The sequence below is a fragment of the Hemitrygon akajei genome, chromosome 14 (assembly GCF_048418815.1).
Source record: "Hemitrygon akajei chromosome 14, sHemAka1.3, whole genome shotgun sequence".
Taxonomy (NCBI): domain Eukaryota; kingdom Metazoa; phylum Chordata; class Chondrichthyes; order Myliobatiformes; family Dasyatidae; genus Hemitrygon; species Hemitrygon akajei.
Genome location: NC_133137.1, coordinates 108496430 through 108522104, shown reverse-complemented (window position 1 = coordinate 108522104; position 25675 = coordinate 108496430). Strand labels below are relative to the sequence as shown.

Sequence of the window (25675 nt, the reverse complement as noted above, 5' to 3'; positions counted from 1 at the left end):
TCTGGATGGTTCTGATGAATGTCCTGGATGAGGGAAGGGTCCAGGATGAAGTGGGGAACCCAGGAACGCTCTTCTGGACCGTACCCTTCCCAGTCTACCAAGTATTGGAAACCCCTGCTGCCCCGATGGCACACATCCAGTAGTCGTCGGACGGTGTATGCCGATGAAATGGGTAGGTGGGCGAAGTTTCAGTTGGAGGACACAAGGTGCTGATGGAAACTGGCTTTAATTGGGGAACATGAAAGGTAGGGTGGATGCACATAGATCTTGGCAGTTTAAGTTAGACTGCTGTGGGATTGATGACCCTTTCGACCTTGAAAAGGTCCCAGGAAGCAATGGGGCGAATTTCCTAGGTTCATTTTTGAGTGGGATGTCCTTAGATGAAAGCCACACCATCTGCCCAGGTTGGTACTCAGGCGCTGGAGTCCGATGTCGGTTGGCAGACTTCTTATTGCAATTTGCTGATCTGAGTAGGGCCGTGCGCGTCTCCTCCCAAACCTTAAGGCACCGATTGATACAGTCCTGAACAGATGGCACCAGAATCTCCTCTTCTTGTGCGGGGAACAGCGGGGGTCGGTACCCAAGGGAGCACTCAAAGAGAGACCTTCTAATGGCAGAACTCACCAGAGTTGTGAGCATACTCAACCCATGGGAGATGGTCACTGCAGGTAGACGGGTTGTTTGCTGTGCACAACGTAGCATTGCCTCCAAGTTCTGGTTGACCCGTTCCGTTTGCCCGTTCATCTGGGGGTGGAAGCTGGATGATCGATGCACCTAAGGCTTGACAGAAGGCCTTCCATACCTGTGAGACAAATTGGGGACCTCGATTGGAGACGATGTCCGTGGGGATTCAGTGGAGGCGGAAGGTGTTGTGTATGAGAAGGTCTGCAGTTTCCTGAGCAGAACGGAGTTTAGGTAGGGCTACAAAGTGCACCGTCCTGGAGAACCGGTCTACCACGGTGAAGACAGTGGTGTTTCCACGGGAAGGGGGTAGACCAGTGACGAAGTCTAGAGCGATGTGTGACCAGGGACAGGTGACCAATGAGAGGCTTTTCCGTGGGCACAGACAGAACATGCCGAGACGTAGGAATGGGTATCCACCTTCATGGAAGGCCACCAAAAGTGTCTTTTCAGGAGAGCCAGGGTCCAATCACTCCCAGGGTGGCAGGTGAACTGAGGTGCATGTCCCCACTGGAGATCCTGAGATCTGACGGAATCGGGGGCACACAGGCGATCGCCGGGTCCATTGCAGGGGTCAGGGTCATCCCGTTGGGCTTCCTTTACGTTGGACTCGATCTCCCAAGTGAGGGTTGCCACCACACAGGATGGTGGGAGGATAGTCTCTGGGCTGGAAGTGTCCTCCTTGGAGTCGTATTGGCAGGAGAGCGTGTCGGCTTCCCATTCTTGGACCCTGGACGGTATGTGAGGGAAAACTTGAACCGTCCAAAAAATAATGCCCAACAGGCCTGGTGGGAGTTCAAACATTTGGCAGTCTGAATATAACCCAGGTTCTTATGATCAGTCCACACCACAAATGGGTGTTCCGCCCCCTCCAGCCAGTGCCTCCATTCTTTTAATGCTAGTTTGTCCACCAGTAGATCCCGATTCCCCATGTTGTAATTCCGCTTGGCAGGGGACAGTCGGCAAGAAGAGAAGGCACGGGGTGAAGCTTTTTGTCCAAACTTGATCATTGGGGACAGGACTGCTCCTATCCCAGAGTCTAGAGGCATCCACCTCAACAATGAATTGGTGGGTAGGGTCCGGATGGATCAGGATGGGAGTGGTTGTGAAACTCCTTTTCAGGCCAGTGAACGCCGAGTCAGCTTCTGAGTCCCAACAAAAAGGTGTGGTAGATGAGGTAAGCCAGGCAAGGGAGGCTGTCCCTCGACTGTAGTCCCTGATAAATTGGCGGTAGAAGTTTGCAAACCCCAGGAATGCTGAAGTTGCATGTGGGTTGTGGGCCTAGGCCATTCTTCCACCGCCCAGATCTTCTCGGGGTCCACTCTCAATGATGTAGCCCAGGAAGCTGACTGAAGGAATGTGGAACTTGCATTCTTTGGCCTTCACAAGTAACTGGTTTTTCTGGAGGACTAGACAGACATGGTGAATGTGTTCCTGGGGGCTGCTAGAAAATATTAAGGAATCATCGAGGTAAACAAATATGAAGCAATTAATAAAGTCCCTCAGCACATCATTGATTAGGGCTTGAAAGATGGCAGGAGCACTGGTGAGGCCAAACAGCATGACCAAGTATTCGAAGTGGCCCAGAAGGGTATTAAAGGCCATCTTCCACTCATCCCCCTCCCTCATCCTTGCTAGATGGTATGCGTTACGAAGGTCCAACTTCGAGAAGATGGCTCCATGAAGTGGTTCAAATACCAAATTAATGAGGGGTAGTGGGATTATCTAGCCTAGTGACTAGAGACCAAGGAGTCCAGGCTGTCAGTGTCATCCCTTGCCGCTAATTAATCTTTTATCTTGTTAGAGAGACCCAGTCGTAACACTTCCCATAGTGTCTCATCATTCCATCCAGAGTCTGTTGCAAGGACGTGGCTGGGGATGAACCCAAGTGCAGGACGCAGGCGCGGAGACAGAGTCAGGAGGTATTAGCACCATAGCGAGCGTGGAATAGGTGTCTAGGAGAGTCTTTACACGGAGACCAGGTTCACATAGAGAATCCAGGAAACGATGCAGGACTTGGAACTGACAGTCCTAACGAACCATGAAACAAGGTTACTCATACAAAAGTCAACCAACAAACTGGCAGCTCCTTGTTGTGATTCCTGGGTTTTTATCCTGCATTTACTGATGGGAAGCAGGTGTGTGTAATTAGTGGAACTGGGAATGATAGGAAATTAAACGAGCGGATTGAGGCCCAATTACTGAGGTAATAGCAAGGTGGGGCATTGCCCAATGGGACCACAACAAGAAGATTTCTTTGTATGTTGTAGACTAAGTGATAATCTAGTGTTACTGTATCAAGATATTGCCAGGATGATAATTGTAAATTAGCTTTTCCTTGGATTTGAATCAGTGCTTGCTGGAGATGAAAGAATAGTGCTTATATCTGAAGATTTTGATGCAGGCATTGTTCATCTTGTCTGCCTCTCATTTTCAGGTTCTCAACAAAAAGCTGCAAGAACTAGAAGACAACTTATCTACTTTGCAAGCTGCATTTGATCTGGAGAAAGTGTCATCTGAGACAAGGTTGAGAGAGCTAGTGGAGAAACATGAGATAGAGTTAGCAGAGAAAGACTGTACACTCATGTATCTGCAACAGACCTTGCAGACTGCACAGGCATCCTATGATGAACTGACAGCACAAAGTCAACAGCTGCAAAACACAGTTGAAGCCCGAGAAAAAATATGCCAAGCCCTAACTGATGAAGTGAAGTTGTTAAAAGGTGAGGAAGTCAACTTATTTATTAAGTTTGTTTCCTATTGAATGGTTCAGTCAAATGCTGTTTACATTAGTGGTCATCAACCTTTTTAAGCCCAAGATCCCCTACCTCAGCCTTAGTGAAAGGCAAGATCGACTCCAAATCTACAAACAGTATTAGTTACATGCATATGCACCGGGGCAGAAAAGACCGGAAGTAAAACCCTGCAACCCGGAAGTAGAAATAACGTATAAACACCAGGGGTCACCACCCTTTTTTCGCACCGCAGACCAGTTTAATATTGACAATATTCTTGCGGACCGGCCGACGAGGTGGGGTGTGGGTGTTAAATGCGACGGGAATACAGTGATACTCGAAGCAGGTTCCTTATGTCGGCTCTATTCCACAATTTAGTTGACATGGCTCTCAGCTGCTGTCCTGTTTGCTCACGTTTTTTCTGCTGGAAAAAAACTCAATGGGTTTGTCTTTCAGTGCGGGGTGCTTGGAGTCAGGGTACTGAAGCAGTTTTGAGGGCTTCATTGCCTCATTAGACAGCCTCCGGGCCCGAGCTCCAGCCTCCCGCCAGGCGCGTCTGTTCCTGTACCGGGGCCGTGGCGGTCGCAGTCCAGAGAAAAAGCAACTGACCGAGTAAGGAGTGCATTAGGACGAGCCCCCCCTTGTAGGATCTATCAGCCGACAAAAGTTTGTTTCAGTAGATCGCAGCGAGGTAGCTGCTCTGCTGCTTATGAAACCCTGAGCCCGAATGAGGTCTGTGAATATTTTAGCACCGGGTTCCCCACAAACATTTGGAGTGCTAAACAGTTTCAGAGGCAGCACCCGTCTGCGCTCCGGGCCAGTAGCATCGGCACTTCCTGCTGGCCGGTTACCCAAGGCCAACCAGTGATCCCTGGCATGCTTGGGTAATGACCTCGCGTGTATTCAAGTTCAACAGTGGGCGTGACAGGGAATGAGGAAAGGTGCAGCTGACTCATATTGTTTCCTCCGGCCTGGTGGTTGGGGACCACTGAAGTACACTGTGTAATGCGGGGGGTGGGGGAGCTATACACATGCGCACTGGGCAGAAAGAATGGAACTAAAACCCCTCAACCCGGAAACAATCTCTCAACAGTATTTGTGTATTTATTTTTCTTTTCTTTCGGGATCTACTGGCAAAGTCTCCAAGATTGACTAGTCGATTGCGATCGACGGGTTGGCAACCACTAGTTTACATGAATGTTTAGCTATAAATTAGTTGGTCTATTGTTTGTTTTCTGGATTAAGCATAACCTTACATGTATTATTGTTGCTTTTCATCAAATTACAAATGTAATGCCCTGGTTCATATTTTTTTACTGTTAATGACGTTTTCTATTTAATTTTGTGCTGTTCTGTCTGAGCCACATGTTTTTCAGCTTGTGTTTGGGTTACTGTTGAAGATAAGAGATAGGAAAATTATGTGCCATCCAATTAGGATGGTCGGAATAAGGGGAGGTTTCTCTGTTGAGGGACACTTGGGGCTTTTGTGAGAGCAGGAAGAGGGAAGAGGCCGGAGAGAAGAGGTTGTAGGATACGATCGTGGGTGGGGGGGGCCGTGATTCGCCAAAGCCCGAGGTGAGATTAATGGAGGATTGGTGACAGAGAAACTGTGAGCTCCAATTTGTGCACATTAGCCTGTTTCATTGAAATGGGCCCTTTTTTTTGTTCTTTCTTTACTAAACCTTTAGTCAAATTAAGAATTATAAAGCTAAATCTTTTAATTGTATGCAGTGTACTGTCTGTTATTTCGTGGCACAGATTTGTAAGAGGGTAACAAATTACACAGCATCCACACAAACAGGGGGTTTTGGGGTGGGCTTGTGCCTCAGTCTCACACATTGGGCAGGGCCGGAGATTGTCTTTGCTAGACTTGTGCAGCCGAGGAGACCAGAGTGTTTCACAAAGAAGAAAAATAATCTGCAGATGCTGGAAATCCAAGCAACACACTCAAAATGCTGGAGGAACTCAGCAGGCCAGGCAGCATCTATGGAAAAAAAGTAAAGTTGACGTCTCAGGCTGAAACCCTTTGACAAGACCAGAGAAAAATTGCTGAAGAGTAGATTTGAAAGGTGGGGGAAGGGGAGAGAGAAACACCTGATGATGGGTGAAACTTGGAGGGGGAGGGATGAAGTAAAGAGCTGGGAAGTTGATTGGTGAAAGATACAGAAGGCCATGGAAGAAAGAAAAAGGGGAGGGGGGAGGAGCACCAGAGGGAGGCGATGGGTGGGCAAGGAGATAAGGTGAGAAAGGGAAAAGGGGATGGGAAATGGCGAAGGAAGAGGGGTGGGGTGGGAGGCATTACTGGAAGTTTAAGATATCGATGTTTGTGCCATCAGTTTGAGGCTACCCAAACAGAATATACAGTCGGCCCTCCTTACCCACGAATCGCGAAAATCCGGAAGTGCTCTTCCAGCACTTGTTGTTCGAGTATGCGCAGACTTTTTTTTTCTTGTCATTATTCCGTAAGCAATGCAGTATAACAACCATTTTACATAGCATTTACATTGTATTAGGTATTATAAGTAATCTAGAGATGATTTAAAGTATACGGGAGGATGTGCGTGGGTTATCGTGGATCGGGATCGAAAAAATCGGAAGTTCTCTTACTAAGTAAGTCAGAACAGGTACATATGGTATTATTTAGCGTCAGTTAATCAAACGTTTGTCTTAGTACATAGTATATATTTTACCTTTCTATGCATATAAAACACTTAAGATTGTATGTTTCAGCGCCGGGCTCGGAAACGGAAGTTCTTGGGACTCGGGACATACCACTCCCGAGTGTGCTCTCCACCGTGCCGGGTTGATGTGGAGGATCAAAAACCCAAAACCCAATAATTAAACCACTGCATTGCTTAGTAATAATTGTAGCTTTCATCGGGGCAGAACCTTTCTCACTTTATCTTTTAAAATTGTTCCGATCATTGACCGACGTAGCCTAACGCTTTTCCAAGGACCGACGGCGTTTCACCTCTTTCCGATCTCTATTATTTCAACTTTATTTTCAGACGTGTTCGTGATTATTTTTGCGAACAGAAACACTGCGGATTCAGATCTCTGCCGCCAAGTCCTAATGTTCACCGCACTGAAACCGGTTAGATAAGGTCTGGGGTTCCGCTGGGTTCTAAGGTCCACCGTATTGAGACAGGTTGAATAAGGTACTTGAGCATCTGTGAATTTTGGTATCCGCGAGGGGTCCCGGAACCAATCCCCCGCAGATAAGGAGGGCCGACTGTAATATGTTGTTCCTCCAACCTAAGTGTGGCCTCATTAAAACAGTGGAGGAAGACATGAATGGACATATCGGAATGGGAATAGGAAGTGGAATTAAAATGTGTGGCCATTGGGTGATACTGCTTTTTCTGGTGGACAGAGTGTAGGTGCTCAGCAAAGTGTCTTCCAATCTACGTTGGGCCTCACTGATATACAGAAGGCCACACCGGGAGCACTGAACACAGTATATAACCCCAAAAGACTTTCAGGTGAAGTGTCGCCTTGCTTGGAAGGACTCTTTAGGGCCCTGAATGGTAGTTAGGGAGGAGGTGTAGGGGTAGGTTTAGCACTTGTTCCGCTTGCAAGGGTAAGTGCCAGGAGGGAGATCAGTGGGGAGGGATGAATGGACAAGAGAGTTGCATAAGGAGTGATCCCTGCGGAAATCAGAAAGTGAGGGGGAGGAAAGGATGTGCTTGGTGGTGGGAGTTTCAGAGAACTATGTGCTGGACCCGGAGGCTGATAAGGATGAGGTAAATGAGGACAAGAGAAACCCTATCCCTGGTAAGGTGGCAGGAGGATGGGGTAAGAGCAGACATGTGTAAAATGGAAGAGATGCAGTTGAGGGACGTCTTTGTTCTAGAATGAAAAGACTCATCCTGAGAGCAGATGCGGCGTAAACTGAAAAATTGAAAAAAGGGGATGGCGTTTAACAAGTAGCAGGGTGGGACGAGGTATAGTCCAGTTAGCTGTGAGAATCCGTGACAGTCTATTTTGATCAAATTTGATTTTCTAGCTTTAACATATATTTTTATGCACATTTAAATATGAATCAACAAAAAGTTATAAAATACAATTATTACAGTGCATAAATATATACACGTTGCTAGAAGTTTGGCATTGTTAGGCCACCGTGTGTGTGTGTGTGTGTACGAGGGTGCACGCTAGGTCAAATATCTTTAAACATATAGTTAAGAATAATAAAAGATGCTAAATGTGAGTATCCTTTTAAAATCATGAATAGACAATAATAGACAATAGGTGCACACACAAAGTACACTGCAGATGCTGTGGTCAAATCAACATGTACAACAAGCTGGAGGAACTCAGAAGGTTGGGCAGCATCCGTGGAAATGAGCAGTCAACGTTTCGGGCCGAGACCCTTTGTCAGGACTGAAGAGGGAGGGGACAGGGTCCCTATAAAGAGGTGGGGGGAGGGTGGGAAGGAGAAGGCTGGTGGGTGTCAGGTTAAAAACCAATCAGGAAAGATCAAGGGGTGGGGGAGGGGATAGGCAGGAAAAGCACTGTGTAGTAGAAGAAGGCAGAATCATGAGAGAGGTGATAGGCATCTGGAGGAGGTGGCAGAGTGAAACTGGAATGGGTGAAGGGAGAGGGAGGGAATTACTGGAAGTTGGAGAATTCAATGTTCATGCCAAGGGGCTAGAGACCACCCAGATGGTATATGAGGTGTTGTTCCACCAACCAGAGTTTGGCCTCATCATGGCAGTAGAGGAGGCCATGTATGGACATAGCCGAATGGGAATGTGCAGCAGAGTTGAAGTGGGTGGCAACCGGGAGATCCTGTCTGTTGTGGTGGACAGAGTGGAGATGCTCGATGAAGTGGTCCCCCAATCTGCGTTGGGTCTCGCCGATGTAGAGGAGGCTGCACCGGGAGCACTGGATGCAATAGATGACCCCAACAGACTCACAAGTGAAGTGTTGCCTCACCTGGAAGGATTGTTTGGGGCCCTGAACGGTGGTAAGAGAGGAAGTGTAGGGACAGGTGTAGCAATTACGCTTGCAGGGATAAATGCTAGGTGGGAGATCTGTGGGGAGGGACGTGTGGACCAGGGAGTCGCGGAGGGAACGATCCCTGCGGAAAGCAGAGAGGGGTAGAGAGGGAAAGATGTGCTTAGTGGTGGGGTCCTGTTGAAGGTGGCGGAAGTTGCGGAGGATAATATGCTGGATCCGGAGGCTGGTGGGGTGGTAGGTGCGGACAAGGGGAACTCGGTCCCTGTTTTGGTGACGGGAGGATGGGGTGAGGGCCGAAGTGCGTGAAATGGAGGAGATGCGGGTGAGGGCATCATTGATGACGGCAGAAGGGAAACCACAATCCTTAAAGAAAGAGGACGTTTGAGATATCCTTGAACTGAAAGCATCATCCTGGGAGCAGATGCGGCGGAGATGGAGGAACTGGGAATAGGGAATAGCATTTTTGTATGTGGCAGGGTGGGAAGAGGTACAGTGGAGGTAGTTATGAGAGTCAGTGGGTTTATAGAAGATGTCAGTGGACAGTCTGTCTCCAGAGATGGAGACCGAGAGATCAAGAAAGAGAAGAGAGTGTCCGAGATGGACCAAGTGAATTTGAGGGCTGGATGGAAGTTAGAGGCAATGTCAATGAAATTGACCAGCTCAGCATGGGTGCAGGAAGCAGCACCAATGTAGTCGTCAGTGTAGTGAAGGAAAAGTTGGGGAGCAGTACCAGTATAGATTTGGAGCATAGAATGTTCCACATAACCAACGAAGAGGCAGGCATAGCTGGGGCCCAGGCGAGTGCCCATAGTTACATCCTTGGTCTGAAGAAAGTGGGAAGAGCTAAAAGAGAATAGTGTAAGTACCTGTTCCGCCAGCCGGAGGAGTGTGGCAGTGTTGGGGAACTGGTGAGATCTATTGTCAAGAAAGTAGTGGAGGGCTTTGAGGCCTTCTTGATGGGGAATTGAAGTCTATAAGGATTGGACATTCATAGTGAAAATGAAGCACTTGGGACCGGGGAACTGGAAGTAATTGAAGAGGTGGAGGGCATGGGTTGTATCCCGGATGTAGGTGGGGAGGGACTGAACTATGGGTGACAAAATGGAGTCCAGGTAGGCAGATACAAGTTTGGTGTGGCAGGAGTATGCTGAAACTATGGGTCTACTGGGACAGTCAGGCGTGTGGGTCTTGGTGAGGAGGTAAAACCGAGCAGTGCGGGTTGTGGGAATTATGAGTTTTTTGGTTGAGGATGGAAGGATGGAGGCTGAGGTTGTAAAGTTTGAAGGCCACAGGCAGGAATGACTTCCTGTGACGCTCAGTGTTGCATCTCGGTGGAATGAGTCTCTGGCTGAATGTACTCCTGTGCCTAACCAGTACATTATGGAGTGGATGGGAGACATTGTCCAAGATGGCATGCAACTTGGACAGCATCCTCTTTTCAGACACCACCGTCAGAGAGTCCAGTTCCATCCCCACAACATCACTGGCCTTACGAATGAGGTTGTTGATTCTGTTGGTGTCTGCTACCCTCTTGTCTTATATGGTTATATGGTCTAAAATTGAAGAAAACCAACATTTTTTCCCCTGCAGATGATCTGAAGCAAATTGAAGAAAACAAGCAATCAGAAGCTGACCTAATATCACAAAATGAAACATCTGTGAGAATCCAAGAGCTTGAAGAAAAAGTTCAGTCACTACAGGTCAGAAATCTATTGCATAAAACAGGTTGGAAATGATGCTGTTAGGGAATGATACTGCCAAATGAAGCAGTCAAGGACAATCGGTTGAATGGCTGCCTTGTGTGTTGTAATTCTAAGATTTTGCAGGATGAGGAGAAAGTAACTACTGCAAAGAAAAGTTGAGATCTCTTGTTAGGATTATTCTCATAAACAAATGGGATGCTTAGGACTGATCCAGCAGGTACTTTGTATTTTGTCTCAACGTTCTGTGTGAAGCCTCATTTATAGTTTGCAAGTAGCTTCTGATGGGTACACTGCTCAGCGTAAAGCAAGGCAAAGGAGACCAGGAAGGCCTTGGTTTTGATCCCTGAACTTTATTGAGTTTATTCATCTTGTGTTGCAGAGGGATCTACCTGTTGCTGGTACAGGCAAGTAATAGCAAAGTTAAGGGTCTTGCTGGGAAGTGTATTAATGTAAGTGTAGTAATGTAGGTAAGACAGAATTGGACCTAACTGTGATGCCTTTGTGGTTATTTTACTCATATCTAGTTTACCCATAGTGTGGTCTCTTGAGATACTGGATGGTGTAAAAAGAATGTACTACCTAGAGCATAAGGGAGTGGAGCTGAGAAAATGTCTGAAATGAAACTGTTTCATGTTCCCAACCAATACCTGCATAATGTTAACCAAGCCCAATACAGGACAGTTCAGAGCTGCAAGGTTGGTTGTGTATCATTAGCCTTTAGCACACTGTAGAGTGTTTTTGGGAGCAGTTTCATTACACCTTTCAGATGCCTCTGAAAATTAATACATTGATCTTATTATTGTAATTATTGAAGTTTAATTTGATTTCTGTTTTGATGCCTTTCTGTGCTTTCTCTTGGCTCTTTGTAAGGATTAATGCAATACATCCACCTTTTCTATAATAACGAGAACTATATACAGCCTCAAGCCTGCAGATAAAGAACTATTTCAGTACTCTGATTAAGCTGTAAGCAGCTTGGGTTGTAAACCCATTGCTGAACTACTACTTGTATATCACGTAGGTGTCAATCAGGCTTAGGCAGTCAGACTTCACATCTTCTAGTTGTTTCCAAATGCGGAATGAAGACTTGCTACAGTCCAATGATACGCTGACCCCACTTTTTTTTTTGCAGCCTCTGATATTTTTTGTGTATTGCATTTGCTCTTACTACTCTCATATTAGAACTCACCATATCTTTTCTGGGCTTGCTTCTTAATAAAGTTCTATGTTCCATAAATAGGCACATGAATGTGAGGAAAATGGAGGATATGGACATTTTGTAGGCAAAAGAGATTAGTTAGCCATTTGATTACTAATTTAATTGGTTCAGTGCAGAATTGTAGGCCGAATAGCCTGTTCCTCTGCTGTTCCATTTTCTATGTAAAGTGCATTTCTAAACTCTATTTGTTGCACTGGCATTCCTTGCTCATCATTCTGAACATGTTAACTTTCATTTACAAATGCTAATTCATGATGCTTTTCCTCTATTATTGGTAATGTTACATCACCTTCAGTTCACTTTCTGATCTATTCATTCTTTTATCAGAACCTTTTTGGCTGGTGAGTCCCAAACAGGTGTCATTTTGTACCTTTAGTGTGGATGGTGTTAGCTCTTTTAAAGTCTTCTCTTTAGATAGAAAATGTAAACCTTTCTGATTCTATTGTAAGAACATGAAGTGTGGGATTGCTAAGGTTCACCTGGTTGCACCAAGGTTTTAAAAACTCCCAGACTCCATCTTAGTCCTCTTTAAATCTTTTTAAATGTGCAGGTTTGTTTCCCTACCCTTGGTTCCCACAGATTCCCCATTCTTTGTGCAAAGTTATTAAATCTAATTCACCTTAGATTCACTTTCCTCCTGAGTGGACCTACCAGATTATGCTAATTGTTGTTACAGCAAGCAATTTGTTTTCTTATGACACAGAAAGAAGTCATTGCGCCACTCCCTGCCTGCTTTCAAAGCCATCCCATCAGTCCAATTTCCCCATCTGTTTTCCTATAGTCTATTCGCTCTCCTACCACCACTACTTTAGGGTTAATATACTATAGCCAATTAAGCTTTCAACTAGCATATCGAGAGCACCCTCTGGAAATCTATTAATTCACAGAAGAATGTGTCCCAGAGATCAGGATTAAACCTGGGGCACTGAAGCTATGAAATAGATCTCTAACCACTGTGCTTTTGTGCTGCCCGATTTATTTGGGCACATTTTATCTGCAATTAGTTTGCTATGTCAAACTTTCCAAATGATGGATTACTACCGTAGATTCCGGATTTTAAGCCGCTACTTTTTTCCCACATTTTGAACAGCTTTGAACTTTGCGGCCAATAATCCGAAGCGGCTAATGCATGATTTTTTTCATGCCGCCTCGTAAACATTTTGCCTCGTAACAGTAGACCAATAAAATTGATGAGTAGTTCACAGAGGTCCAATGAAATTGTACGATAAATCAAGCGCACTTTCACAATTAAATTATTGTAAATCAGTCATTTGTACTCACCCTCATCAACATGGAAAACACTCGAAGCATTGTGCTGCCTACTTAGTTTAAACTATATTTGTTTTCTGTACTACATCGCGGGATGCTATGACGTCACACCCGGTTTCGCGGTGTCTTGTGGGAAAATGCCGGTTTGCGATGAAACGGGACGGAGGGAGGGAGCGCATTACGCGAGCGGCTTTGGATCTGAGCGAACTCTGCTTTTAAGTTAAAGGTATCAATAACTTTTCCTGGTAGGTTAAAGGTATCAATAACTTTTCCTGGTAGACTGGTATAACTTTTTACCAGTCGTTAGGAGATATTGGAATGTTGTTCAGTAAAGAAGTATATGCAACGTATATTTAAAAGTAGCCGCGTACGGGCACGGTTCGAAAAAAAGCATTTGCAATATGTATTTGTTTTTGTTACCATATGGATTTAATTAAAAGTTAAAAAAATCCTCACGTGTAATATCTTTCTGTGTAAATATCTCATATTACAACGTGGGACACCTGCGGCCGAAAATCCGGTGCGGCCTAAAATCCGGTGCGGCCTAAAATCCGATGCGGCCTTTACAATTAAAAAAATGATTTTATTTCTAAAATTAGAGCCAGCGGCTTTTAATCAGGTGCGCTCTGTAGTCCGGAATCTACGGTAACTATTAGTCTCTTGGTTGTCTCCCATGATTTCTCCCATTGACGTCTTGAGTCTGACAAATAGTCCAGTTAAGACAAGCTTTCAGGATAATTACAGTGAACAGTTGAAGTAAAGAATCAAGCCATTGTCTTGATGGGTGATTCCCAACAAAAAACCCCCATATTCATCAGGGATGGAGATCCTTTTGTATTCCCCAATAAAAGAAGGACCACAGAAAGTGTTTTCTAGAGTGTGAATGCAGAAGTTAAAGTTGATATAGTCCAACTTTATTACCTTCTGCTATTAAAGAAATTCCGGTCCTGCTGTACTTTCATGTATGTCATCCTAGAAACACTGTCATAAAACATTCACACCTGCTTTCTATAATACCATGAACATTATCTATTGTTTTTTAAATTTATTTGCAAGCTGTAGATGTCACTGGCAAGTCCAATGTTCATTACCCAAAAATTACTATTCCAGAAGGGAGTTAAGAATTAACCACTGCAGTATTGATTATTGCACAAAAGCCAGACCATGTAAAGATAATATAGTTCCTCCCCTAAAAGCCAATCGTCAAATATCCGAGTTATATGGTAATCCAATGGAAATCATAGTCAAAGTCATAGAGTATTATTTATTTAGAGATACAGCAGAGAACAGGCTTTTCTGGCCCAATGACCAACACAGCCCAGCAACCCAACTATTTAATCCTAGCCTAATCACAGAACAATTTACCATGACCAATTAACCTATAACTAGTACAGTTCTACTTTGGACTGTGGGAGGAAACCAAGCACCTGGAGGAAACCATGCAGTTATGGGGAGAACATACAAACTCCTTACAGACAGTGCCAAAATTGAACTCCATACTCTGACGCATCGATCTGTAATAGCTTTGCATTAACCATTATACCGTGGCACCCAAAAGAACAATGGAGAAAGCAGGCATCAATTCTACTAGTTTCCATGCTAAGTGTATGCTCTATCATTTGAGTTAATTTTTCAAAGCAAATACTGGCAAAGAGACTTGAACCTTGGACAGATTAAAAGTCTGTTGCTGTACCAACTGAGCTATCCAGGTCACTAAAAACTTAGACCCTAAGACACAGGACCAGAATTAGGCCATTTGGCCCATCAAGTCTGCTCTGCCATTTATCATGGCTGATCCTTTTTTTCTCCTCCTCAACCCCATTTCCCGCCCTTCACCCCATAACCTTTGATGCTATGTCCAATCAAGAACCTATCAATCTCTGCCTTAAATACACCCAATGACCTGGCCTCCACAGCTGCACGTGGCAGCAAATTCCACAAACTTACCACCCTCTGGCTAAAGAGATTTTTCCGCATCTCTTGTTTTGAATGGACACCCCTCTATCCTGAGGCTGTACCCTCTTGTCCTAGACTCTCCCACCATGGGAAACATCCTTTCTACATCTACTCTGTCTAGTCCTTTCAACATTTGAAAGGTTTCAATGCGATTTTCCCCCCCCTTATTCTTCTGAATTCCAGCGAGTACAGGCCCAGAGCGATCAAACATTCCTCGTATGATAACCCTTTCATTCCTGGAATCATCCTTGTGAACCTCCTCTGGACCTTCTCCAGTGCCAGCACATCACTTCTTAGATGAGGAGCACAAAACTGTTCACAATACACAAGGTGAGGCCCCACCAGTGCCTTATAAAGCCTCAGCATCACATCCCTTCTCTTGTATTCTAGACTTTTTGAAATGAATGCTAACATTGCATTTGCCTTCAAAGGTTAACCTGCTAGTTAACCTTTAGGGTGTTATGCACAAGTCCCTTTGCATCTCAGATACAGTATTTGGATTTTCTCCCCATTTAGAAAAGAGTCCGCACATTTATTTTTACCACCGAAGTGCATGACCATACATTTTCCAACATTATATTTCATTTGCCACTTTTTTGCCCATTCTCTGAACGTATCAGAGTTATTCTGCCTCCTACCTGTTTCCTCCGCTGATATTCATATCATCTGCAAACTTGGCAACAAAGCCATCTATTTCATCTTCTAAATAATTTGCATAAAAAGAAGTGGTCCCAACACCGACCGCTGCGGAACACCACTAGTCACTGGCAGCTAACCAAATAAGGATCCTTTTATTCCCACTCACTGCCTCCTTCCAATCAGCCAATGCTCTAACCATGTTAGTAACTTTCCTGTAATACCATGGCTCTGAACTTGGTAAGCAGCCTTAAGTGTGATTCCTTCTGAAAGTCCAAATATACAACATCCATTGCATCCCCTTTATCTATCTTTCTTGTAACCTCTTCAAAGAATTCTCACAGGTTTGTCAGGCAGGATTGTCCCTAAAGGAAATCATGTTGATTTTGTCCTATCTTTTCCTGTGTAACCAAGTACTGCATCCACCTCATCCTTAACAGTTGACTCTAACATCATCCCAACCACTGAGGTCAGGCGAACTGGTCTATAATTTCCTTTCTGCTACCACCTTCCTTTCTTAAAGAGTGGAGTAACATCTGCAATTTTCCAGTCCTCGGGCACCATGCCAGAGTTGAATGATTTTTGGAAGATCATTTCTAATGCCAACACAGTCTCTAATGATACCTCTTTCAGAACCCTAGGGTGCAGTTTATTTGGTCCGGGTGACTTGTGTACTTCTAGGTCTTTCAGCTTTTTGAACACCCCCTTTGTAATAGTAACTGCACACACTTATCTTCCTTCACGCACTACAACATTTGGCACCTGCTAAGTGAAGACGGATGCAAAATACTCATTTAGTTCATCTGCCATCTCCTTGTCCCCTGTTATTATTTCTCCTGTCTCATTTTCCAGTGGTCCCATATCTACTCTCATCTCTCTTTTTATTTTTTACATACTTGAGAAAGCTTTTACTATCCACTTTGATATTATTTGCTTTTGCTTGCTTTCATATTTCATCTTTTCTCTTCTAATGATTCTTTTAGTTGCTCTGTGTAGATTTTTAAAAACTTCCCAATCCTCTATCTTCCCACTAGATTTTGCTTTGTTGTATCCCCTCTCTTTTGTTTTTACTTTAGTTTTGACTTCCTTTGTCAGCCACAGTTGTACTATTTTGCCATTTGAGTATGTCTTCATTTTTGGTATACACATGTCCTGCACCTTCCTCATTTTCCCAGAAACACATGCCATTGCTTGCAGGGATTTGAACCCCAGTCTCCTGTGTGACAGGTGGGAATACTAACCATTGTACTACCAAGGATTTAGCACATACTACAGCACAATAGAAGCAGTCCCATCAGCCCAACTAGTCAGTGCCAGCCTTGTCTTCTGCTTAGTACCGTCTACCTGCATCCAGGTCATAGCCCTTCACTTTCACATCCATGTACCTATCCAAACTTCTCTTAAATTTTACAATTGAACTTGCATCTAACACTTCCATACATACACCATCCTTTGAGTGAAGAAGTTCCACCTCAGATTCCCATTAAATTTTTCACTTTTCACTTTAAACCTATGACCAGGGTAGTTTCATGTTCTCCATTATAGGTGGAAATTTTGTGTGGCTTTCAGATTATTTGTCCAGATCTCTGATGCGTTACTAAAATACTTAAAAAATCTCCACATATAATATGAAATAACCTGCCATCTGTATGCTTTTTGAAAATACATGCAAACAGTATATAGTATGAGCTGGAGACAGTATTGCTGTTTGTCTAATAATGTTCTTAAATTGATCTCATACCTACTGTGTATTGCCGCAGAAGTCAATACCATATCTATGTCCTGTGTCGTTAGAGCTTTGCATCTATTTATGAATTTCTTGCTGATGTAATTCCTGATCAGAACTTTAAGCTAGTATTCATAATTAAAACTGCCTATATAAACATCCAGACTGGAAATTTTAATGTAAGGTGTTGCCTATAATAATATTTGTTCAGCCTTTAGCAGAGATATGGTGCCCGGAGTAAAATTTCACTTATGCATCAATATTATATCACCACTATGTATATCAAAAGGAACTGAAACTTGGTAGCAATGCATTTCTTTCTTGAAAAATAAATTATAATGTAGTTGTTCTTTGATTATCCTATTTCAGATTATTACTCGTCCAGTAATTTTTGTTTAATTTTTTTCCCTCTTATTCAATCCTACCCCTTCGTCCATCTAGACTACAGCTGAGGAACAGGTGGTGACATCTCAGAACAGATTGGCTGAGCTAGAGGAGGAGAAGGGAAGCTTGTTATGGAGGATAGTTGACTATGAGGAGATCAAGACTGAAAATGGTAAATGTAATTTTTTGGAAAGGAATTTTAGATTCTTAAAACAGTTGAATGTTGAAATGTCCTGCTGAAGGGTCTTGGCCTGAAATGTCAACTGTACTCTGTTTCCATAGATGCTGCCTGGCTTGCTGAGTTCCTCCAGCATTTTGTGTGTGTTGAATGGTTATCTCATCTTTATTTTACTGATAATACCTGAGGATGCTTTGTTGCTTGCACATTAAGAGAGTATCTAGCTCTTCAGTCAAACAGCAACAGAGCATTTGAGTGTCTGTGTTCTTTCACCCAAAGGAACATTCCAGGAGGTCACTTTGCAGAAGATTCCTTTCTCCATATAATCTGTGAAATATGGCCCAGCAAAAAGCAGCAGAAGTGTAGAAGCAGTATGCAGTGCAGGAATTAAATGTCACATATATTTGATGCTGCAAGTCACAGAGGCCCATTACATACTCTGTTCAGTTCTAGAAAAAAAAATTTAAATCTGAAAAACAAAAAATGCTGGATGAACTCTGTATATGAAGAAACAGTTAATTCTTTTGTAACTCTTACACCTGGAAAAGAGACAAAAATATTTTTTTTAGTAGGAGAGAAAGTGGTGGTGGGATCTACAGAAGAAAGGCAATATCTCTAATAGTGTGAGTTCAAATGGGTTAATGATTGCTGTTAACCAGCACTTTAAGCTACTTTATCTCTGAAATATGTTGTGAATGGCAAGACTGGGGCATGGCCAGGTGGCCAAACTGTATAACTAGAATTAGAAAAATGGTAGAAATTATTTTAGGCAGAATTGATCTGTTTTGATATACACAAGAGTGAGCTACCTGAAGTTGAAGAAATTAGTTTTAAGTTGGAAAGATGTAATGTGCACAGATGGTGGTGTTCCTCAAACTTGCGTTGACCTAGTTTTAAGATTACAAGGAACCCGGACACATGACACAGATAAAGAATCTGAATACACTGGTAACATTCAGCATTAACCCATTTGGACATGCTTTTCCTGGGATCCCTCCCACGCTCCCCTACTGAAAACTAGCTTGTTTTATCTCTCTTCATTTCTGACCAAAAGGTCTCATTTGAAAAATTAACTTTCTCCTTCGATGGATACCGTCTGTCCTGCTGAGTGTTCCAACATTTCTGTTTTAAGTTGCATTCATTTTCACACTTTGTCTTGTGAAGTAGATTGCCTATCCATCTATCATGCCTTGTAGGCATCGTTCTAGTCCCTTCCTTCTATAGACAATAGACAATAGGTGCAGAAGTAGACCATTCAGCCCTTCGAGCCTGCACCACCATTCTGAGATCATGGCTGATCATCTACTATCAATACCCGGTTCCTGCCTTGTCCCCATATCCCTTGATTCCCCTATCCATAAGATACCTATCTAGCTCCTTCTTGAAAGCATCCAGAGAATTGGCCTCCACTGCCTTCCGAGGCAGCGCATTCCAGACCCCCACAACTCTCTGGGAGAAGAAGTTTTTCCTTAACTCTGTCCTAAATGACCTACCCCTTATTCTCAAACCATGCCCTCTGGTTCTGGACTCTCCCAGCATCTGGAACATATTTCCTGCCTCTATCTTGTCCAATCCCTTAATAATCTTATATGTTGCAATCAGATCCCTTCTCAATCTCCTTAATTCCAGCGTGTACAAGCCTAGTCTCTCTAACCTCTCTGCGTAAGACAGTCCGGACATCCCAGGAATTAACCTTGTGAATCTACGCTGCACTTCCTCTACAGCCAGGATGTCCTTCCTTAACCCTGGAGACCAAAACTGTACACAATACTCCAGGTGTGGTCTCACCAGGGCCCTGTACAAATGCAAGAGGATTTCCTTGCTCTTGTACCCAATTCCCTTTGTAATAAAGGCCAACATTCCATTAGCCTTCTTCACTGCCTGCTGCACTTGCTCATTCACCTTCAGTGACTGATGAACAAGGACTCCTAGATCTCTTTGTATTTCTCTCTTACCTAACTCTACACCATTCAGATAATAATCTACCTTCCTGTTCTTACTCCCAAAGTGAATAACCTCACACTTATTCACATTAAACGTCATCTGCCAAGTATCTGCCCACTCACCCAGCCTATCCAAGTCACCCTGAATTCTCCTAACATCCTCATCACGTCACACTGCCACCCAGTTTAGTATCATCAGCAAACTTGCTGATATTATTCTCAATGCCTTCATCTAAATCGTTGATGTAAATCGTAAACAGCTGTGGTCCCAATACCGAGCCCTGTGGCACCCCACTAGTCACCACCTGCCATTCTGAGAAACACCCATTCACCATTACCCTTTGCTTTCTATTTGCCAACCAGTTTTCTATCCATGTCAATATCTTCCCCTCAATGCCATGAGCTTTGATTTTACCCACCAATCTCCTATGTGGGACCTTATCAAATGCCTTCTGAAAATCAAGGTACACTACATCCACTGGATTTCCCTTGTCTAACTTCCTGGTTACATCCTCGAAAAACTGCAATAGATTAGTCAAGCATGATTTGCCCTTGGTAAATCCATGCTGGCTCGGCCCAATCCTATCACTGCTATCTAGATATGCCACAATTTCATCTTTAATAATGGACTCTAGCATCTTCCCCACTACTGATGTTAGGCTGACAGGAGGATAGTTCTCTGTTTTCTCCCTCCCTCCTTTCTTAAAAAGTGGTATAACATTAGCCATTCTCCAATCCTCAGGAACTGATCCTGAATCTAAGGAGCATTGGAAAATGATTACCAATGCATCCGCAATTTCCAGAGCCACCTCCTTTAGTACCCTAGGATGCAGACCATCTGGAGCTGGGGATTTGTCAGCCTTCAGTCCCATCAGTCTACTCATCACTGTTTCCTTCCTAATGTCAATCTGTTTCATTTCCTCTGTTACCCTATGTCCTTGGCCCATCCGTACATCTGGGAGATTGCTTGTGTCTTCCCTAGTGAAGACAGATCTAAAGTACTTATTAAATTCTTCTGCCATTTCTCTGTTTCCCATAACAATTTCACCCAATTCATTCTTCAAGGGCCCAACATTGTTCTTAACTATCTTCTTTCTCTTTACATACCTGAAAAAGCTTTTGCTATCCTCCTTTATATTCCTGGCTAGCTTGCGTTCGTACCTCATTTTTTCTCCCCGTATTGCCTTTTTAGTTAAGTTCTGTTGTTCCTTAAAACAACAGTTGTTCTGTTGTTCCTTTTGTGTAGAATTGAGCAGCTGATGAGTGCAGTGATCTGATTTTTGCCTGGATATTGGGAATTGGAGACCTACCCTCTAGTTACACAGAATTATGTCTATATTAATGCAGGAATTAATAATGCTCAGGTTATAGTTTGTCATTCAGTTTATTGTCCTGAAATGATTAGCTATTGATGTGAAATGTGTCACTAAAGGCAAGCGAAAATTGAAGAGAGATATTCATTTGTGTTCGATAGAACATTTGAGAGGCAGAATCAAGGAACTTGAACAGCACAGAGCAGTGAATTTGGCTCAACCCACTGAAGACTCGATGCGGGTAAGTCTGGAAAATGGTTATTATGATATCCTTGTTTAAAAAGGGGTGTAAAACGTGTTTGGCAAAGACAGGCCAGAAGGTTTAACAAAAGCATAGCAAAATAATCAACATGAACCTGATGAAATTTCAGTACTTTTCTTTTACTCAGAAGAGAAGCTTACTTCTATCTGTTTACTAAGATGAGAGAGTTGGGAAGTAGATGAGTACTTGAGCTGTAGGATTTTATATGAGATTTTATATGTGCCACGTGCTAGTGAGGCTAGAAATAGGAAGATAATGCAGCTAAATACGTGGCTAAGGAGTTGGTGCAGGAGGGAGGGCTTCATGTTTCTGGACAATTGGGCCTTGTTGCAGGGAAGGTAGGACCTGTTCCGGCGGGACAGATTACACCTGAACTGGAGGGGGACTAACATCCTTGTTGGGAAGGTTTGCTAGTGCTGTTCTGGGAGGGTTTAAACTACATTTGCAGGGGGATGGGAACCAGAGTGTTAAAGCAGCTAGTGAGGTGGAGGAGGATAAAGGTCATGCGAGAACTGCAAATATAGTGCATGGAGTAAAGCCAGATCTAACATATAAAGAGGCTTTGAGGAAAGAGAAGCAGAATAAAGGGTGTAAAGGTAGTAAGGTAAAAGGGCTAAAGTGCATGTACAGGTTTGCCCCGCTATTCGAAGGTAGAGCGTTCCTATGAAATAGTTCATAAGCCGGAATGTCGTAAAGTGAAGAAGCAATTACCATTTATTTATATGGGAAAAATTTGTGAGCATTCGCAGACCCAAAAAATAACCTACCAAATCATGCCAAATAACACATAAAACCTAAAATAACAGTAACATATAGTAAAAGCAGGAATGATCTGATAAATACACAGCCTATATAAAGTAGGAATACTTTTCTGCAATTATTGCAGCACTGTCCACCGCAGCGAAAATCTCACGCAAGCGCTCCCAGCAGAAACACACGGCGCAAGCTCTCCCGGCAGAAGCACTTTTCCAGTAACCTTTAAGCTATGAAGCTACCGAATAACACATAAAAATACACAGCCTATATAAAATAGAAATAATGTATGCACAGTGTAGTTTCACTTACCAGAATCGGGAAGACAGACAGACAGACATACTTTATTGATCCCGAGGGAAATTGGGTAAGAGAGTGAGCACACTGATGATGGTGTGTTAGGCTGAGTCGTAGGAGGTTGGGGTGGTGGGAGGTAGAGGTGACTGGGGTGTCATCAAGTCGTCCTCTGTTTCCATCAGGGCAGGCAGGTCACCTTCTTCTATGTCTGCCTGCCTCAATGTCGAAGGTCAAGTTTCGTCATCTGCTGTGGCTGATGTGGAAGGCTTGAAAAACAACAGTATGCTTGACTGCTTAGCCACGCACTTTTTTCTATCCTACAGTTCTTTGTAAGCACTCAAACCATCCTGCAAACCTGCCCTAAAACTACGTACCCTTTCAAAATTAAAGTCATACTTTTCTGCAATCATTGCAGCATTGTCAATCGCAGTGAAAATCTCACGCAATTGCTTCCCGTTCAGTTCCTGGACGTCTTCACTTTCGGGCCGTTTGCTACTGAGTTCGGTTTCAATTGTTATCCTTTCCTCTTCATCAGCTCTTCATCTCTCAGTTCTTGGCCATGGGATGCCAAAACCTCTTCAACATCATCTTCATCAACTTCCACAAACCCTTAGCCAAACTCACTATGTCCTTACTTCGTTCACCACGATCGAAACGCTTAATCATGTCTAGTTTTACACTAAGTGTAACACCCGTGCGCACTCTTTTAGGCTTTTCCAATACCTTAGAACTCATCTTGCTAGCGGATGCACAAAATAAATCGACATAAAGCACAGATGCTCACAGGCACGTGTTTAAGCAATGCCAGCTAGAATGCAGTTCCGGGGAGGAACTTGACTGCTCGGGGCATGCGCTGCCTTTTTCCTTAACAGTGAAAACACCTTCTGTTAGCGAAAACAGGTAACTAATGTAGGTCTTTCGTAACAGCAAGTTAACGTAAAGCAAACGTTCGATGAATGGGGCACCTGTACTTCAATGCAAGAAGCATCAGGAACAAAGGTGATGAACTGAGAGCTTGGATGCATACATGGAATTATGATTTAGTGGACATTACAGAGACTTGGCTGGCACCAGAGTAGGAATGGATTCTCAATATTCCTGGATTTCAGTGCATTAAAAGGGATGATGGGGAAGTAGGGGGAAGGGGAGGATGGGTGGCATTACTGGTCAGGGATACTATTACAGCTACAGAAAGGGTGGGTAATGTAGCAGGATCCTATTTTGAGTCAGTATGGGTGGAAGTCAGGTACAGGAATGGAGCAGTTACTCTATTGGGGGTATTCTATAGGCCCCCTGGTGGCAGCAGAGATACTGAGGAGCAGATTGGGAGGCAGATTTTGGAAAGGTGCTAAAATAACAGGGTTGTTATCATGGGTGACTTTAACCTGCCTAATATTGATTGGCACTTGATTAGTTCCAAGGGTTTAGATGGGGCATAGTTTGTTAAGTGTGTCCAAGACGGATTCGTGTCACAGTATGTTAACAGGCTGACTACGGGGAATGCCATACTAGATCTAGTATTAGATAACGAACCGGGTCAGGTCACAGATCTCTCAGTGGGTGAGCATCTGGGGGATAGTGACCACCGTTCCCTGACCTTTAGCATTATCGTGGAAAAGGATAGAATCAGAAAAGACAGGAAAGTTTTTAATTGGGGAAGGGCAAATTATGAGGCTATAAGGCTAGAACTTGTTTTTGCGGGGAAATGTACTATGGACATGGTCGATGTTTAGGGATCTCTTGCAGGATGTTAGGGATAAATTTGTCCTGGTGAGGAAGAGAAAGAATGGTAGGGTGAAGGAACCATGGGTGACAAGTGAGGTGGAAGATCTCGTCAGGTGGAAAAAGGCAGCATACATGAGGTTTAGGAAGCAAGGATCAGATGGGGCTATTGAGGAATATAGGGTAGCAAGAAAGGAGCTTAAGAAGGGGCTGAGAAGAGCAAGAAGGGGGCATGAGAAGGCCTTGGCGAGTAGGGTAAAGGAAAACCCCAAGGCATTCTTCAATTATGTGAAGAACAAAAGGATGACAGGAGTGAAGGTAGGACTGATTAGAGATAAAGGTGGGAAGATGTGCCTGGAGGCTGTGGAAGTGAGCAAAGTCCTCAATGAATACTTCTCTTCGGTATTCACCAATGAGAGGGAACTTGATGACGGTGAGGACAATATGAGTGAGGTTGATGTTCTGGAGCATGTTGATATTAAGGGAGAGGAGGTGTTGGAGTTGTTAAAATACATTAGGGCAGATAAGTCTCCAGGGCCTGACGGAATATTCCCCAGGCTACTCCATGAGGCGAGGGAAGAGAATGCTGAGCCTCTGGCTAGGATCTTTATACTTTTTGTCCACGGGAATGGTACTGGAGGATTGGAGGGAGGCGAATGTTGTCCCCATGTTCAAAAAAGGTAGTAGGGATAGTCTGGGTAATTATAGACCAGTGAGCTTTACATCTATGGTGGGAAAGCTGTTGGAAAAGATTCTTAGAGATAGGATCTGTGGGCATTTAGAGAATCATGGTCTGATCAGGGACAGTCAGTATGGGTTTGTGAAGGGCAGATCCTGTCTAACAAGCCTGATAGAGTTCTTTGAGGAGGTGACCAGGCATAAAGATGAGGATAGTGCAGTGGATGTGATCTACATGGATTTTAGTAAGGCATTTGACAAGGTTCCACACGGTAGGCTGATTCAGAAAGTCAGAAGGCATGGGATCCAGGGAAGTTTGGCCAGGTGGATTCAGAATTGGCTTGCCTACAGAAAGCAGAGGGTCGTGGTGAAGGGAGTACATTGGGATTGGAGGGTTGTGACTAGTGGTGTTCCACAAGGATCTGTTCTGGGACCTCTACCTTTTGTGATTTTTATTAACGACCTGGATGTGGGGGTAGAAGGGTGGGTTGGCAAGTTTGCAGACAACACAAAGGTTGGTGGTGTTGTGGATAGTGGAGAGGATTGTTGAAGATTGCAGAGAGAGATTGATAGGATGCAGAAGTGGGCTGAGAAGTGGCAGATGGAGTTCAACCCAGAGAAGTGTGAGGTGGTACACTTTGGAAGGACAAACTCCAAGGCAAAGTACAAAGTAAATGGCCGGATACTTGGTAGTGTGGAGGAGCAGAGGGATCTGGGGGTACATGTCCACAGATCCCTGAAAGTTGCCTCACAGGTAGATAAGGTAGTTAAGAAAGCTTATGGGGTGTTAGCTTTCATAAGTCGAGGGATAGAGTTTAAGAGATGCGATGTAATGATGCAGCTCTATAAAACTCTAGTTAGGCCACACTTGGAGTACTGTGTCCAGTTCTGGTCGCCTCAGTATAGGAAGGATGTGGAAGCATTGGAAAGGGTACAGAGGAGATTTACCAGGATGCTGCCTGGTTTAGAGAGTATGGATTATGATCAGAGATTAAGGGAGCTAGGGCTTTACTCTTTGGAGAGGAGGAGGATGAGCAGAGACATGATAGAGGTATACAAGATATTAAGAGGAATAGATAGAGTGGACAGCCAGCGCCTCTTCCCCAGGGCACGACTGCTCAATACAAGAGGACATGGCTTTAATGTAAGGGGTAGGAAGTTCAAGGGGGATATTAGAGGAAGGATTTTCACTGAGAGTGGTTGGTGTGTGGAGTGCACTGCCTGAGTCAGTGGTGGAGGCAAATACACTGGTGAAATT

The 25675-nt window shown here is 43.9% G+C and overlaps 1 protein-coding gene across 2 annotated transcripts in view; it reads left to right on the top strand.

The window, feature by feature from the left end:
- The window catches only part of LOC140738899 (golgin subfamily B member 1-like), a 205064-nt gene that overhangs the window by 111629 nt on the left and 67760 nt on the right, over positions 1-25675 (top strand). For both annotated transcript variants that reach the window (XM_073066900.1, XM_073066901.1), the window contains 4 exons: positions 3119-3404; positions 9969-10078; positions 17329-17443; positions 20867-20946. In XM_073066900.1, the coding sequence (XP_072923001.1) occupies positions 3119-3404; positions 9969-10078; positions 17329-17443; positions 20867-20946 (591 nt within the window). The remainder of the gene's footprint in view (positions 1-3118; positions 3405-9968; positions 10079-17328; positions 17444-20866; positions 20947-25675) is intronic.